This window comes from Oncorhynchus gorbuscha, linkage group LG02, assembly GCF_021184085.1.
Source record: "Oncorhynchus gorbuscha isolate QuinsamMale2020 ecotype Even-year linkage group LG02, OgorEven_v1.0, whole genome shotgun sequence".
In the NCBI taxonomy this organism is placed as follows: domain Eukaryota; kingdom Metazoa; phylum Chordata; class Actinopteri; order Salmoniformes; family Salmonidae; genus Oncorhynchus; species Oncorhynchus gorbuscha.
Window position 1 is genome coordinate 95,480,557 of NC_060174.1, and position 13,942 is coordinate 95,494,498.

Consider the following 13,942-nt stretch of genomic DNA (forward strand, 5'->3'; position numbering starts at 1 on the left):
ACTGTTTTCAACATGATTGAATTGAGTTGTCGGTCAAGTCGAGAGATATTTAACTGCAAATCCATTGAATACCATTTTATATGTATAGATCATTCAATGCCATTTCCTTGATTTTTGTGGTTGTTGTAATGAACATTATAAATGTTGTGTTCTAAGCTTAATTGTTAACAAACAGCAGCTGTTTGCCTCCTTCAACCAAATGCAAAACCAAAGTAGCACACCTTATCTCATGATCATTACCAGAATATAACGTGAGTCACTTGGTGCCACCGCAAGTAAAGGCGCGAGGACATAGAGAGAGAGGGAGAGCGATTCTAAATGTCAGAGTTCACCATCAAAAGCTGCACTGCCTGACCACATGAATGGAGAAAGTTGAGGGCAGATGAGCATGAGAAATGCTATCAAAGTGCAGAGCAGCAGTGCATGTGCAAGAGAGTGCGTTCATCTGCGGTGATCAGGATTCGCACTAACCACATTCGCCTCCCTTTGTTCTCTCGCAACACACACACAGTGGTAAGGAGATTTCCATGATGTGACAGCGTGGTGGGGAAGACACTGGCATGATGGAGTTGAGGGGAGTGGCAGGCTTTCTTCACACCTCTACACTGATGTTAACAGATTGAGTTGGTAAAAAAGGTGCTGATGATGAGCATGACCCATCCTCCATCCACTGCTTTGTCATTTCCACCAATAGCATAACCAAGAAATGGCTGTTTTAAGCAGAGAGCACCTCTGTGTGAAACCTCTTTCTCCCCTCAGACATACAGGACCCCTCCCACTTTCCTTTGATCAGCATCACCCACCAATCCCTGAGGAGACATCCCATCACCAGCCAGTAAAGCAGCTTTAGCCCCCCCCCTGCTGGGGTTCTCTACCTGTAGGGGGCAATGTGGGTCACAAAATAGGTTAGTGAGGTGAGTGAGTGCAGAGCGGAGCACAGCAGTGGACTGAGGCGAGCTCACAGAGGAGGGAGAGAGAGGTAGCAGACCAAGAGGTACACACCTGCAGGGACCGCACCAGTCCGTTTGTTGGTTGAGGCCGAAGCGAGCTCTGCATTTCTTAGGAGAGCCAGGGTCTGAGCACAAGGCAGCATGCGCACACAAAATAAGTTATGAAAGAGAAGGAGATGAAGAAAGAGAGAGAGGGTGATGGAGAGAGAGATCAGATCAAGAGGTCAGGGCAGAAGTTGAAGCTTTGACAGAGATGGTAAATCAGAACGCCATCAAATCAAACTGTTAGTGCCCAATTACTGAGTAGGAGCCAGAACAGAGTAGATGGAGCAGGACTCCATTCAGGACACAGACCATTAGAGAGGAGAGGAAAAGCTTTCACACCTGTTAGTTAGAGCAGCAGTGACCCAGTCAGAGTACAAACCAATAATAGACGTGGGTACGGCTAGGGGACCAGGAAAGTTGTTTCAAGCGATAGAATAAGGGTTGTATAGAAGTATATCGTATTGAAGCTCAGGGTTGGTCCAGGAGTTTGGCAGAGAAGAGAGAGAGAGGACATTACCTGCTGAGGAGTCCTGCTGCTTCTCTCTTTTTCTTCTCTTCTTCTTGCCCTGTTGGAACACAACCAGACACACAGAGAGTCAGTAGGGGAAACACAACCAGACACACAGAGAGTCAGTAGGGGAAACACAACCAGACACACAGAGAGTCAGTAGGGGAAAAACAACCAGACACACAGAGAGTCAGTAGGGGAAACACAACCAGACACACAGAGAGTCAGTAGGGGAAACACAACCAGACACACAGAGAGTCAGTAGGGGAAACACAACCAGACACACAGAGAGTCAGTAGGGGAAACACAACCAGACACACAGAGAGTCAGTAGGGGAAACACAACAAGACACACAGAGAGTCAGTAGGGGAAACACAACCAGACACACAGAGAGTCAGTAGGGGAAACACAACCAGACACACAGAGTCAGTAGGGGAAACACAACCAGACACACAGAGAGTCAGTAGGGGAAACACAACCAGACACACAGAGAGTCAGTAGGGGAAACACAACCAGACACACAGAGAGTCAGTAGGGGAAACACAACCAGACACACAGAGAGTCAGTAGGGGAAACACAACCAGACACACAGAGAGTCAGTAGGGGAAACACAACCAGACACACAGAGAGTCAGTAGGGGAAACACAACCAGACACACACAGAGTCAGTAGGGGAAACACAACCAGACACACAGAGAGTCAGTAGGGGAAACACAACCAGACACACAGAGAGTCTGTAGGGGAAACAACCAGACACACAGAGAGTCAGTAGGGGAAACACAACCAGACACACAGAGAGTCAGTAGGGGAAACACAACCAGACACACACAGAGTCAGTAGGGGGAACACAACCAGACACACAGAGAGTCAGTAGGGGAAACACAACCAGACACACAGAGAGTCTGTAGGGGAAACACAACCAGACACACAGAGAGTCAGTAGGGGAAACACAACCAGACACACACAGAGTCAGTAGGGGAAACACAACCAGACACACAGAGAGTCAGTAGGGGAAACACGTTTCTATGTTATCTGTACGTGATATCTCTATGAAGACATGGGAGAACCATGTTATGAAATTCACCATGTTCATGAGCCTCGTGTACCAGAGACACCCAATTCACAAGTCATGGACTGGGGTCTGAGGACAGTTGATGATCATTCAGGCCACAAATGACTATATGTAAGTGTAAATATCCACAGTAATGGATTCTCCTGCCACCACCATACTAGAGGTCGACCTCTACACCATGCTGTTTTAAAGTCCATGGGCTATACAGGGGGACCTTAATGGCAGCACAGACACGGTCGGGTTGTATTGCTGAAGAGAGTTATTCAGTCTGGAGTGGCATATTGTGGAGAGGATGTGGGAACAGCTCTTTGATGCCTACGTAGAGACTTGTCTACGGCTCGCTGCTCCCTGAAGCAGAGTGTGTGTGGTTATGATCTACGGGAGAAAACCCCACGACTGTGTGGGTGGCCTTCCTTTTCCTGTTTTGCTAACAGATCACATGACTACCCTTGTTTTCTGGCTTGTGTTTGGGAACGGTAGACTATAGCAGGGGGTAGACTAGAGCAGGGGGTAGACTAGAGCAGGGGGTAGACTAGAGCAGGGGGTAGACTAGAGCAGGGGGTAGACTAGAGCAGGGGGTAGACTATAGCAGGGGGTAGACTAGAGCAGGGGGTAGACTAGAGCAGGGGGTAGACTAGAGCAGGAGGTAGACTAGAGCAGGGGGTAGACTAGAGTAGGGGGTAGACTAGAGTAGGGGGTATACTAGAGTAGGGGGTAGACTAGAGTAGGGGGTAGACTAGAGCAGGGGGTAGACTATAGCAGGGGGTAGACTAGAGCATGGGGTAGACTAGAGCATGGGGTAGACTAGAGCAGGGGGTAGACTAGAGCAGGGGGTAGACTAGAGCAGGGGATAGACTAAAGCAGGGGGTAGACTATAGCAGGGGGTAGACTAGAGCAGGGGGTAGACTAGAGCAGGGGGTAGACTAGAGCAGGGGGTAGACTAAAGCAGGGGGTAGACTAGAGCAGGGGGTAGACTAGAGCAGGGGGTAGACTAGAGCAGGGGGTAGACTAGAGCAGGGGGTAGACTAGAGCAGGAGGTAGACTAGAGCAGGGGTAGCCTAGAGTAGGGGGTAGACTAGAGTAGGGGGTAGACTAGAGCAGGGGGTAGACTAGAGCAGGGGGTAGACTATAGCAGGGGGTAGACTAGAGCATGGGGTAGACTAGAGCATGGGGTAGACTAGAGCAGGGGGTAGACTAGAGCAGGGGGTAGACTAGAGCAGGGGATAGACTAAAGCAGGGGGTAGACTAGAGCAGGGGGTAGACTAGAGCAGGGGGTAGACTAGAGCAGGGGGTAGACTAAAGCAGGGGGTAGACTAGAGCAGGGGGTAGACTATAGCAGGGGGTAGACTATAGCAGGGGGTAGACTAGAGCAAAGGGGTAGACTAGAGCAAAGGGGTAGACTAGAGCAGGGGTTAGACTATAGCAGGGGGTAGACTAGAGCAGGGGGTAGACTAGAGCAGGGGGTAGACTAGAGCAGGGGGTAGACTAGAGCAGGGGGTAGACTATAGCAGGGGGTAGACTAGAGCGGGGGTAGACTATAGCAGGGGATAGACTATAGCAGGGGGTAGACTATAGCAGGGGGTAGACTAGAGCAGAGGGTAGACTAGAGCAGGGGGTAGACTAGAGCAGGGGTAGACTAGAGCAGGGGGTAGACTATAGCAGGGGGTAGACTAGAGCAGGGGGTAGACTAGAGCAGGGGGTAGACTAGAGCAGGAGGTAGACTAGAGCAGGAGGTAGACTAGAGCAGGGGGTAGACTAGAGTAGGGGGTAGACTAGAGTAGGGGGTAGACTAGAGTAGGGGGTAGACTAGAGTAGGGGGTAGACTAGAGCATGGGGTAGACTAGAGCATGGGGTAGACTAGAGCAGGGGGTAGACTAGAGCAGGGGGTAGACTAGAGCAGGGGGTAGACTAGAGCAGGGGATAGACTAAAGCAGGGGGTAGACTATAGCAGGGGGTAGACTAGAGCAGGGGGTAGACTAGAGCAGGGGGTAGACTAGAGCAGGGGGTAGACTAAAGCAGGGGGTAGACTAGAGCAGGGGGTAGACTAGAGCAGGGGGTAGACTAGAGCAGGGGGTAGACTAGAGCAGGGGGTAGACTAGAGCAGGAGGTAGACTAGAGCAGGGGTAGACTAGAGTAGGGGGTAGACTAGAGTAGGGGGTAGACTAGAGTAGGGGGTAGACTAGAGCAGGGGGTAGACTATAGCAGGGGGTAGACTAGAGCATGGGGTAGACTAGAGCAGGGGGTAGACTAGAGCAGGGGATAGACTAAAGCAGGGGGTAGACTAGAGCAGGGGGTAGACTATAGCAGGGGGTAGACTATAGCAGGGGGTAGACTAGAGCAAAGGGGTAGACTAGAGCAAAGGGGTAGACTAGAGCAGGGGTTAGACTATAGCAGGGGGTAGACTATAGCAGGGGGGTAGACTAGAGCAGGGGGTAGACTAGAGCAGGGGGTAGACTAGAGCAGGGGTAGACTAGAGCAGGGGGTAGACTATAGCAGGGGGTAGACTAGAGCGGGGGGTAGACTATAGCAGGGGATAGACTATAGCAGGGGGTAGACTATAGCAGGGGGTAGACTAGAGCAGGGGGTAGACTAGAGCAGGGGGTAGACTAGAGCAGGGGGTAGACTAGAGCAGGGGGTAGACTAGAGCAGGGGGTAGACTAGAGCAGGAGGTAGACTAGAGCAGGGGGTAGACTAGAGTAGGGGGTAGACTAGAGTAGGGGGTATACTAGAGTAGGGGGTAGACTAGAGTAGGGGGTAGACTAGAGCAGGGGGTAGACTATAGCAGGGGGTAGACTAGAGCATGGGGTAGACTAGAGCATGGGGTAGACTAGAGCAGGGGGTAGACTAGAGCAGGGGGTAGACTAGAGCAGGGGGTAGACTAGAGCAGGGGATAGACTAAAGCAGGGGGTAGACTATAGCAGGGGGTAGACTAGAGCAGGGGGTAGACTAGAGCAGGGGGTAGACTAGAGCAGGGGGTAGACTAGAGCAGGGGGTAGACTAGAGCAGGGGGTAGACTAGAGCAGGAGGTAGACTAGAGCAGGGGGTAGACTAGAGTAGGGGGTAGACTAGAGTAGGGGTAGACTAGAGTAGGGGGTAGACTAGAGCATGGGGTAGACTAGAGCAGGGGGTAGACTAGAGCAGGGGGTAGACTAGAGCAGGGGGTAGACTAGAGCAGGGGATAGACTAAAGCAGGGGGTAGACTAGAGCAGGGGGTAGACTAGAGCAGGGGGTAGACTAGAGCAGGGGGTAGACTAAAGCAGGGGGTAGACTAGAGCAGGGGGTAGACTAGAGCAGGGGGTAGACTAGAGCAGGGGGTAGACTAGAGCAGGGGGTAGACTAGAGCAAAGGGGTAGACTAGAGCAAAGGGGTAGACTAGAGCAGGGGTTAGACTATAGCAGGGGTAGACTATAGCAGGGGGTAGACTAGAGCAGGGGGTAGACTAGAGCAGGGGGTAGACTAGAGCAGGGGGTAGACTAGAGCAGGGGGTAGACTATAGCAGGGGGTAGACTAGAGCAGGGGGTAGACTATAGCAGGGGATAGACTATAGCAGGGGTAGACTATAGCAGGGGGTAGACTAGAGCAGGGGGTAGGCTAGAGCAGGGGGTAGACTAGAGCAGGGGGTAGACTAGAGCAGGGGGTAGACTAGAGCTGCAATTAGTTTTAATGTGTTTTGGGACAGCATTTTCTCAGACTATTTTTTGCATCTTTGGTGAAATCAGAATATAGATACACAGAAATAGACAAAGTGTTAAAGAGTAAAATGTATGTTCACATAAAAAAAACTTCATCCATAGTACATTGCGTCATATTAATCTGATTTATACTAAATCAGATGCAGTCGTAAAAGCTTCATGCACAACCTCATTGACAATGCCACCACTACCAGCTCGTAACCCTCTTTACCCTAACCAGCTAATCTCACAACTATTCACAGCCAAGAGAGAGAGAGAGAGAGAAATGAGAGAGCCAAGTCCCTATCGTGTGTTATGATACAGAAGCCCAAACTCTATCAAGCCAAGGAAAGGAAATAGGATGTGTAAAAGATCTCCAGGAAGGAAAGAAAGTGACCGTTCTCCCTTTGAGACTCATCCTGTGTGTTTTCATATGGGGTGAGAGAAGACTGGCAATTCTAGTCCAGAAAAACCACCTCCCATAGAAATACATGCAGATACATAGCTTCCATAACATTAGCCACTTCCCCTCTTTGCCGGCCCTAAGGGAGGATATAGCCTAACAGTGGTCCCCCAAAGCCCAGAATCCTCTCCAGCCCAGCTCCCAGCTGTCCTCTCTCTCTCAACAGTCCAAGCCTCACTGCCTGAGGAGAGCAAGCCAAAGCCACCCTGCTGTTAGTAGAGCGGGTAAGGGGGGTAAAATGTGTGCCCTACCCAATCAGCTTTACTCTTTTCCCCCGCGCACCCTCTAAGGCCTGCATCCTGGAAGAGTTCAACAGCAACTTCACAATTGAGCATAGCACAGAAGAGTAGTTAAGCAGCAACAAACATTACATAGAGACGTTAACATGTCTCTACTACACATCATATTTATCTGAACAGTATTTAAAGCAATTCTCTCAACTACTTATTAACTCATTTTACAAGCAAGCCCACTACTAATTACACATTTCATAGTCAGTGCACTGTTACAACAGGAAAAGGTGCCCTCCATGCATAGAACTACCAGTGAAATGAAAACCTATTCAAATAATACAGAGATGAGGGGAGCGGGAGGTTTGCATCTGACTCTGTAATGCTATGTTTAATAAAAGCAAAACTCATCGTGCGTCACTAACAGCGAAGCACTCAACAGCCAATTAAATCACCTCCCTGAACAGCCATTAATGACCAACTAATGTCTAGTACCATCTATCTCATTCTCAAACCCCACTAAAGGAATGGCATGCCAAGAGGTTATAACACTGTTCATAACACTACAGTCATAGACTAGTCCAACATTTCCCAAACTCTGTCCTCAGGACCCCAAGGGGTGCATGTTGTGGTTTTTACCCTAAAACTACACAGCTGATTCAAATGATCAAAGCTGGATGATTAGCTGATTATTTTGGATCAGCTGTGTAGTTCTAGGGCCAAAACCACAACGTGCACCCCTTGGGGCGGTCCCCAGGAGCGAGTGTGTCAAACCCTGGACTCGTCTCTCTAACATGATCTGCACTGATACATTACATACAATGTGCCAAATAAATACTGTCTAGATCGGATAGAATAGGTTCTATTTCTATGTGTAGACACTAGCCTTAATGATTGACAGTTGGCAGGGTGGGGTGATCATGCTGTATGTGTGTGTGTGTGTGTGTGTGTGTGTGTGTGTGTGTGTGTGTGTGTGTGTGTGTGTGTGTGTGTGTGTGTGTGTGTGTGTGTGTGTGTGTGTGTGTGTGTGTGTGTGTGTGTGTGTGTGTGTGTGTGTGAGCAGGAAGAGGCGGCCCTTACGTAGTTGTCTCTGGCGGACCAGCTGGGGTAGAGTTGCATGTGTAGCTGCCGCTCCTTCCTGGCCAGCTCATAGTACTTGGCCTGCTCCTCCCGGGTCAGGGCGTGCCACTGCAGGGGAGACACACACACACACACACACGCAAAATAAAGAAACCATTTAGATGTTGTTCATTAACCTAGCCAATGATGCAGAGACAATGATGAGATCAGAACTGTGTCATCAGTTCCCATGACTACAACCTCTGTGCAGATCGTGTCTAAAAGGTGGATGATATAAACACAATTATAAACTGGGTGGTTCCAACCCTGAATGCTGATTGGCTGACAGCCGTGGTATTTTTAAGCAAAATGGCCCGGGGAGGTGTGATATATGGCCAATATACCATGAGTAAGGGCTATTCTTAGGCACGATGCACAACGTCGTACATAAGAACTGCCCTTAGCCCTGGTATATTGGCCATATACCACACCCATATAAGGCCTTATTGCTTAAATGACTAACACATAAAGGAAAGCCCACTGTTCCAAGTTTTGAGACAATACAGACAACATCACATAGGGTATTCATCACATTTAGATAATTCTGCATCCTGGTCAATGGCATTGTGTCAGCAGTCAGTCAGGTGAAGGGGGTAACTCACAGGGTAGTAATTCACATTACTGACATATTCCTCTCAAGTCCATCTCTCATGTGTGAAATTAACAGCAGGGGATGAGATGAGGGATTTGGGAAAGAATCTGTCTATGCTGCGTGAGTATTCATGGATGTGTGTTTCAGAGCTGGTGTGTATGTTTCATTATGTGTGTGTTCTTGCTGCTCACCCTTCGGCCCAGTATCTGGTTGATGGCAGCGCTCTCCTTCAGTGTGCACTCAGCGATCACCTTGGCCCTCATCTCCTTCATGTACAGCATGAAAGCATTCAGAGGCTTCTTGATCACCGGCTTCTTGGGCTCCTTCTCCCGCTTGGGCTCCTGGTGAGGCTTACTGAGAGAGTGAGTGAGTGAGTGAGTGAGTGAGTGAGTGAGTGAGTGAGTGAGTGAGTGAGTGAGTGAGTGAGTGAGTGAGTGAGTGAGTGAGTGAGTGAGTGAGAGAGAGAGAGAGAGAGAGAGAGAGAGAGAGAGAGAGAGAGAGAGAGAGAAGAACCACAGGGACCCATGGTGAATATGTACACAGGAACATTCATCCATCTACGCTTTTAATACACTTTAAATGAATGCAGGAATGGGAGACAACGGTACACATTGTATGCCATGTAGATCCACATTTCCTTTGATAGACAGCTCTAGGAGGTAGTGTAGAGATGTGGGGGTACTTACGCGTACATGTTCCTGTCATAATGGTCCAGTTTGCCTGAAGGGGGCATGATGGCTGGGTGGGGGATCCCCGTGGGGTGCATGCCTGGCCCCAGCATCAGAGAGTGAGAGAACCTAGAGGGAGGGAGAGAGAGAGAGAAGGGAGTAAAATAGAGGAGGGAAGGTGGTAGAGAAAGAGAGACAGAGACCATAGCATCAGAAAATACACTTCATTTTTATATATGTCTCTACATGGCCATGAAGCGCTGAAGCACGAGGGTGGTTTGTTGGCCCTTTAAGCATAGGCTTCCAGACAGTCCTCTCAGGGCAGTAGTTCTGTGAGCAGTATCACTCAATGCCAGTAGATGGAGCTCTAGTCACTCTCAGAAAAAAAAACTAGGAAACGCTGGTAGATACTCTATGTTTCATTAAATACTTATTTTCAGTTTGTGGAGTTGTTCCCCACTTTGCTGCTATAACAGCCTCCACTCTTCTGGGAAAGCTTTCCACTAGATGTTGGAACATTGCTGTGGGGACTTGCTTCCATTCAGCCACAAGAGCATTAGTGAGGTTGGGCACTGATGTTGGGTGATTAGGCATGGCTCGTAGTCATCTTTCCAATTCATCCCAAAGGTTTTAGATGGGGTTGAGGTCAGGGCTCTGTGCAGGCCAGTCAAGTTCTTCCACACCCATCTCGACAAACAATTTATGTATGAACCTCATTTTGTGTATGGGGGGGGTATTGTCATGGTGAAACAGGAAAGGGCCTTCCCCAAACTGTTGCCACAAAGTTGGTAGCACAGAATCATCTAGAATGTCATTGTATACTGTAGCGTTAAGATTTCCCTTCACTGGAACTAAGGGGTCTTAGCCCAAACCATGAAAAACAGCCCCAGGCCATTATTCCTCCTCCACCAAACTTTACAGTTGGCAGTATGCATTTGGACAGGTAGCGTTCTCCTGGCATCCACCAAATCCAGATTCGTCCATCGGACTGCCACATGATGAAACGTGATTCCTCACTTCAGAGAACATGTTTCCGCTGCTCCAGAGTCCAATGGCGGTGAGCTTTGCACCCCTCCAGCCAATGCTTGGCATTGCGCATGGTGATCTTAGGATTGTGTGCGGCTGCTCGGCCATGGAAACCCAGTTCATGAAGCTCCCGACAAAGAGTTATTGTGTTGACGTTGCTTTCAGAGGCCGTTTGAAACTTGGTAGGAGTGTTGCAACCGAGGACATACGATTTTTGTGCGCTAAGCACTTCAGCACTCGGCGGTCCCGTTCTGTGAGCTCGTGTGGCCTACCACATTGCGGCAGAGCCGTTGTTGCTCCTAGACGTTTCCACTTCACAATAACAGCACTTACAGTTGACAGGGGCAGGTCTAGCAGGACAGAAATTTGACAAACTGACTTGTTGGAATGGTGGCATCCTGAAGTCACTAAGTTCTTCAGTACGATCCATGTTTGTCTATGGAGATTGCATGGCTGTGTGCTCAATTTTATACACCTGTCAGCAACGAGTGTGGCTAAAATAGCCGAATCCACTCATTTGAAGGGGTGTCCACATACTCTTGGCCATGTAGTGTATGTGTTGATATACAGTTGCAGCGCATAGCAGTTGGCACACACACAAAGCCAGGACACAGACATGTTGCAGAGGCCCCTGTACAAGGCAATAGCAAAGGGCACATGGGGGGAGCAAAAGCATTGGTCTGGAATAGTGGTAGGGGATATGTATGATGCCATGCCCTCCCCAGACTGAAGCAGCTCAGCTCATACTGTACCTGGGGTAGGAAGAGCTGTTGGGGAGACTGGAGGAGTAGGGCTGTCTGAATCCACATGAGGACAGGGGATAGACAGGCTGACTTTGCCTGTGGTTGGGGGGGGGGACAAATAGGGATGCAACAGGGGTCAACTAGGCTGCTGGCCAAATCCTCTCTACCTGACTTCCTAGAATATATTTAGATTGTCTATTCCCACAGGGTACCGTATCTCAGATGGGAAGTTAAACGGGTGTCCTGACTCTGTGGTCACTAAAGATCCCATGGCACTTAATCGTAACAGTAGGGGTGTTAACCCTGGTGTCCTGGCTAAATACCCAATCTAGCTCTCATACGATCATGGCCACCTAATAACCCCCAGCTTACAATTGGCTCATTCGTCTCCCCCGTCTCCCCTATTCCCCAGATCGTTGCTGTAAATGAGAATGTGTTCTCAGTCAACTTACCTGGTAAAATGAAATACATGCCTCTCTGACTGGTAGTGTGTTATGTCTAATGGAAGTCTGGCTTCTCAGTCTACTAGCTAGCCAATGAGGGGCTTGATCCTGACTGGTTAAGGAGTGAAGCCCATCCTAATAAGGTCACCTGGGGAAGGAGAGTTGTTTGTTTAAGAGACAAGAGAACCTCATCCATGAGCTTCATGTCAGTGAGAGCTCCATGTGGGACTGTGTAGGGTCCTCGGCCAGCAGAGGCATGACTGGGTTAACCTCACTGAGCGTCCTGCTGAGTCCCCGGCCAGCAGAGGCATGACTGGGTTAACCTCACTGAGGGTCCTGCTGAGTCCCCGGCCAGCAGAGGCATGACTGGGTTAACCTCACTGAGCGTCCTGCTGAGTCCCCGGCCAGCAGAGGCATGACTGGGTTAACCTCACTGAGGGTCCTTCTGAGTCCCCGGCCAGCAGAGGCATGACTGGGTTAACCTCACTGAGGGTCCTGCTGAGTCCCCGGCCAGCAGAGGCTAGACTGGGTTAACCTCACTGAGGGTCCTGCTGAGTCCCCGGCCAGCAGAGGCATGACTGGGTTAACCTCACTGAGGGTCCTGCTGAGTCCCCAGCCAGCAGAGGCTAGACTGGGTTAACCTCACTGAGGGTCCTGCTGAGTCCCCTGCCAGCAGAGGCATGACTGGGTTAACCTCACTGAGGGTCCTGCTGAGTCCCCTGCCAGCAGAGGCATGACTGGGTTAACCTCACTGAGGGTCCTGCTGAGTCCCCTGCCAGCAGAGGCATGACTGGGTTAACCTCACTGAGGGTCCTGCTGAGTCCCCTGCCAGCAGAGGCATGACTGGGTTAACCTCACTGAGGGTCCTGCTGAGTCCCCTGCCAGCAGAGGCATGACTGGGTTAACCTCACTGAGGGTCCTGCTGATTCCCCGGCCAGCAGAGGCATGACTGGGTTAACCTCACTGAGGGTCCTGCTGAGTCCCCGGCCAGCAGAGGCTAGACTGGGTTAACCTCACTGAGGGTCCTGCTGAGTCCCCGGCCAGCAGAGGCTAGACTGGGTTAACCTCACTGAGGGTCCTGCTGAGTCCCCGGCCAGCAGAGGCATGACTGGGTTAACCTCACTGAGGGTCCTGCTGAGTCCCCGGCCAGCAGAGGCTAGACTGGGTTAACCTCACTGAGGGTCCTGCTGAGTCCCCGGCCAGCAGAGGCATGACTGGGTTAACCTCACTGAGGGTCCTGCTGAGTCCCCGGCCAGCAGAGGCATGACTGGGTTAACCTCACTGAGGGTCCTGCTGAGGCCCCGGCCAGCAGAGGCATGACTGGGTTAACCTCACTGAGGGTCCTGCTGAGTCCCCGGCCAGCAGAGGCTAGACTGGGTTAACCTCACTGAGGGTCCTGCTGAGTCCCCGGCCAGCAGAGGCATGACTGGGTTAACCTCACTGAGGGTCCTGCTGAGTCCCCGGCCAGCAGAGGCATGACTGGGTTAACCTCACTGAGGGTCCTGCTGAGTCCCCGGCCAGCAGAGGCATGACTGGGTTAACCTCACTGAGGGTCCTGCTGAGTCCCCGGCCAGCAGAGGCATGACTGGGTTAACCTCACTGAGGGTCCTGCAATGTGTATGACATGGCTGTGTGGAGGCTGGCTGGATGGATGGGGGGTGGACTTAAACAGGATCCTTTGATATGCTGCAGCCCCCCCAGCCCCATTCGTCCCCCTCCCCAGCCCTCCTCAACCCCAGGAGGTCCCTGGGATCACGGTAAGTAAAGCAGGCTCAGTGTTAGGGATGCTCCCATGTCCATAGGCCTCTCTCAGGGAGAGGCCCATTAGAAGCAATTTGTCCTTCTCCTATCCCTGTAAGAGTATCAGCTATTCAAACCATATGAGTAATCTTGATCAATTTCTTGCTTAACCCTGTTTCGGAACGTCTTTGAAACAAATTAACTGTGTATCTTAGTGCAGTCTGCTAAAGTAGGCTGTCCCTAGAGTAGGCTGTCCCTAGAGTGGGCTGTCCCTAGAGTGGGCTGTCCCTACAGTGGGCTGTCCCTACAGTGGGCTGTCCCTAGAGTGGGCTGTCCCTAGAGTAGGCTGTCTCTAGAGTGGGCTGTCCCTAGAGTGGGCTGTCCCTAGAGTGGGCTGTCCCTACAGTGAGCTGTCCCTACAGTGGGCTGTCCCTAGAGTGGGCTGTCCCTACAGTGGGCTTTCCCTAGAGTGGACTGTCCCTACAGTGGGCTGTCCCTACAGTGGGCCTTCCCTAGTGGGCTGTCCCTACAGTGGACTGTCCCTACAGTGGGCTGTTCCCCAAGTCACGTGCCATATAGTGGCCAGAGAGGGACACACCACACCACACAGTGAGTCCTATCCAGCTCTTTGTCATGACAAAGGAGTCCCAGTGGCTGACATCTCTTCCCCAAA

The 13,942-nt window shown here is 50.8% G+C and overlaps 1 protein-coding gene across 11 annotated transcripts in view; it reads right to left on the reverse strand.

Moving 5' to 3' along the window:
- LOC124013670 (transcription factor 7-like 2) overlaps positions 1-13,942 on the reverse strand; it is a 69,269-nt gene that overhangs the window by 885 nt on the left and 54,442 nt on the right. For 2 of the 11 annotated variants that reach the window (XM_046328047.1, XM_046328095.1), the window contains exons 6-12: positions 11,096-11,182; positions 9,336-9,446; positions 8,841-9,003; positions 8,019-8,126; positions 6,960-7,007; positions 1,513-1,561; positions 1,003-1,075 (exon numbers count right to left, since the gene is read on the reverse strand). In XM_046328047.1, the coding sequence (XP_046184003.1) occupies positions 1,003-1,075; positions 1,513-1,561; positions 6,960-7,007; positions 8,019-8,126; positions 8,841-9,003; positions 9,336-9,446; positions 11,096-11,182 (639 nt within the window). The remainder of the gene's footprint in view (positions 1-1,002; positions 1,076-1,512; positions 1,562-6,959; positions 7,008-8,018; positions 8,127-8,840; positions 9,004-9,335; positions 9,447-11,095; positions 11,183-13,942) is intronic. The other 9 variants (XM_046328087.1, XM_046328111.1, XM_046328102.1 and 6 more) reach the window with 7 other exon arrangements.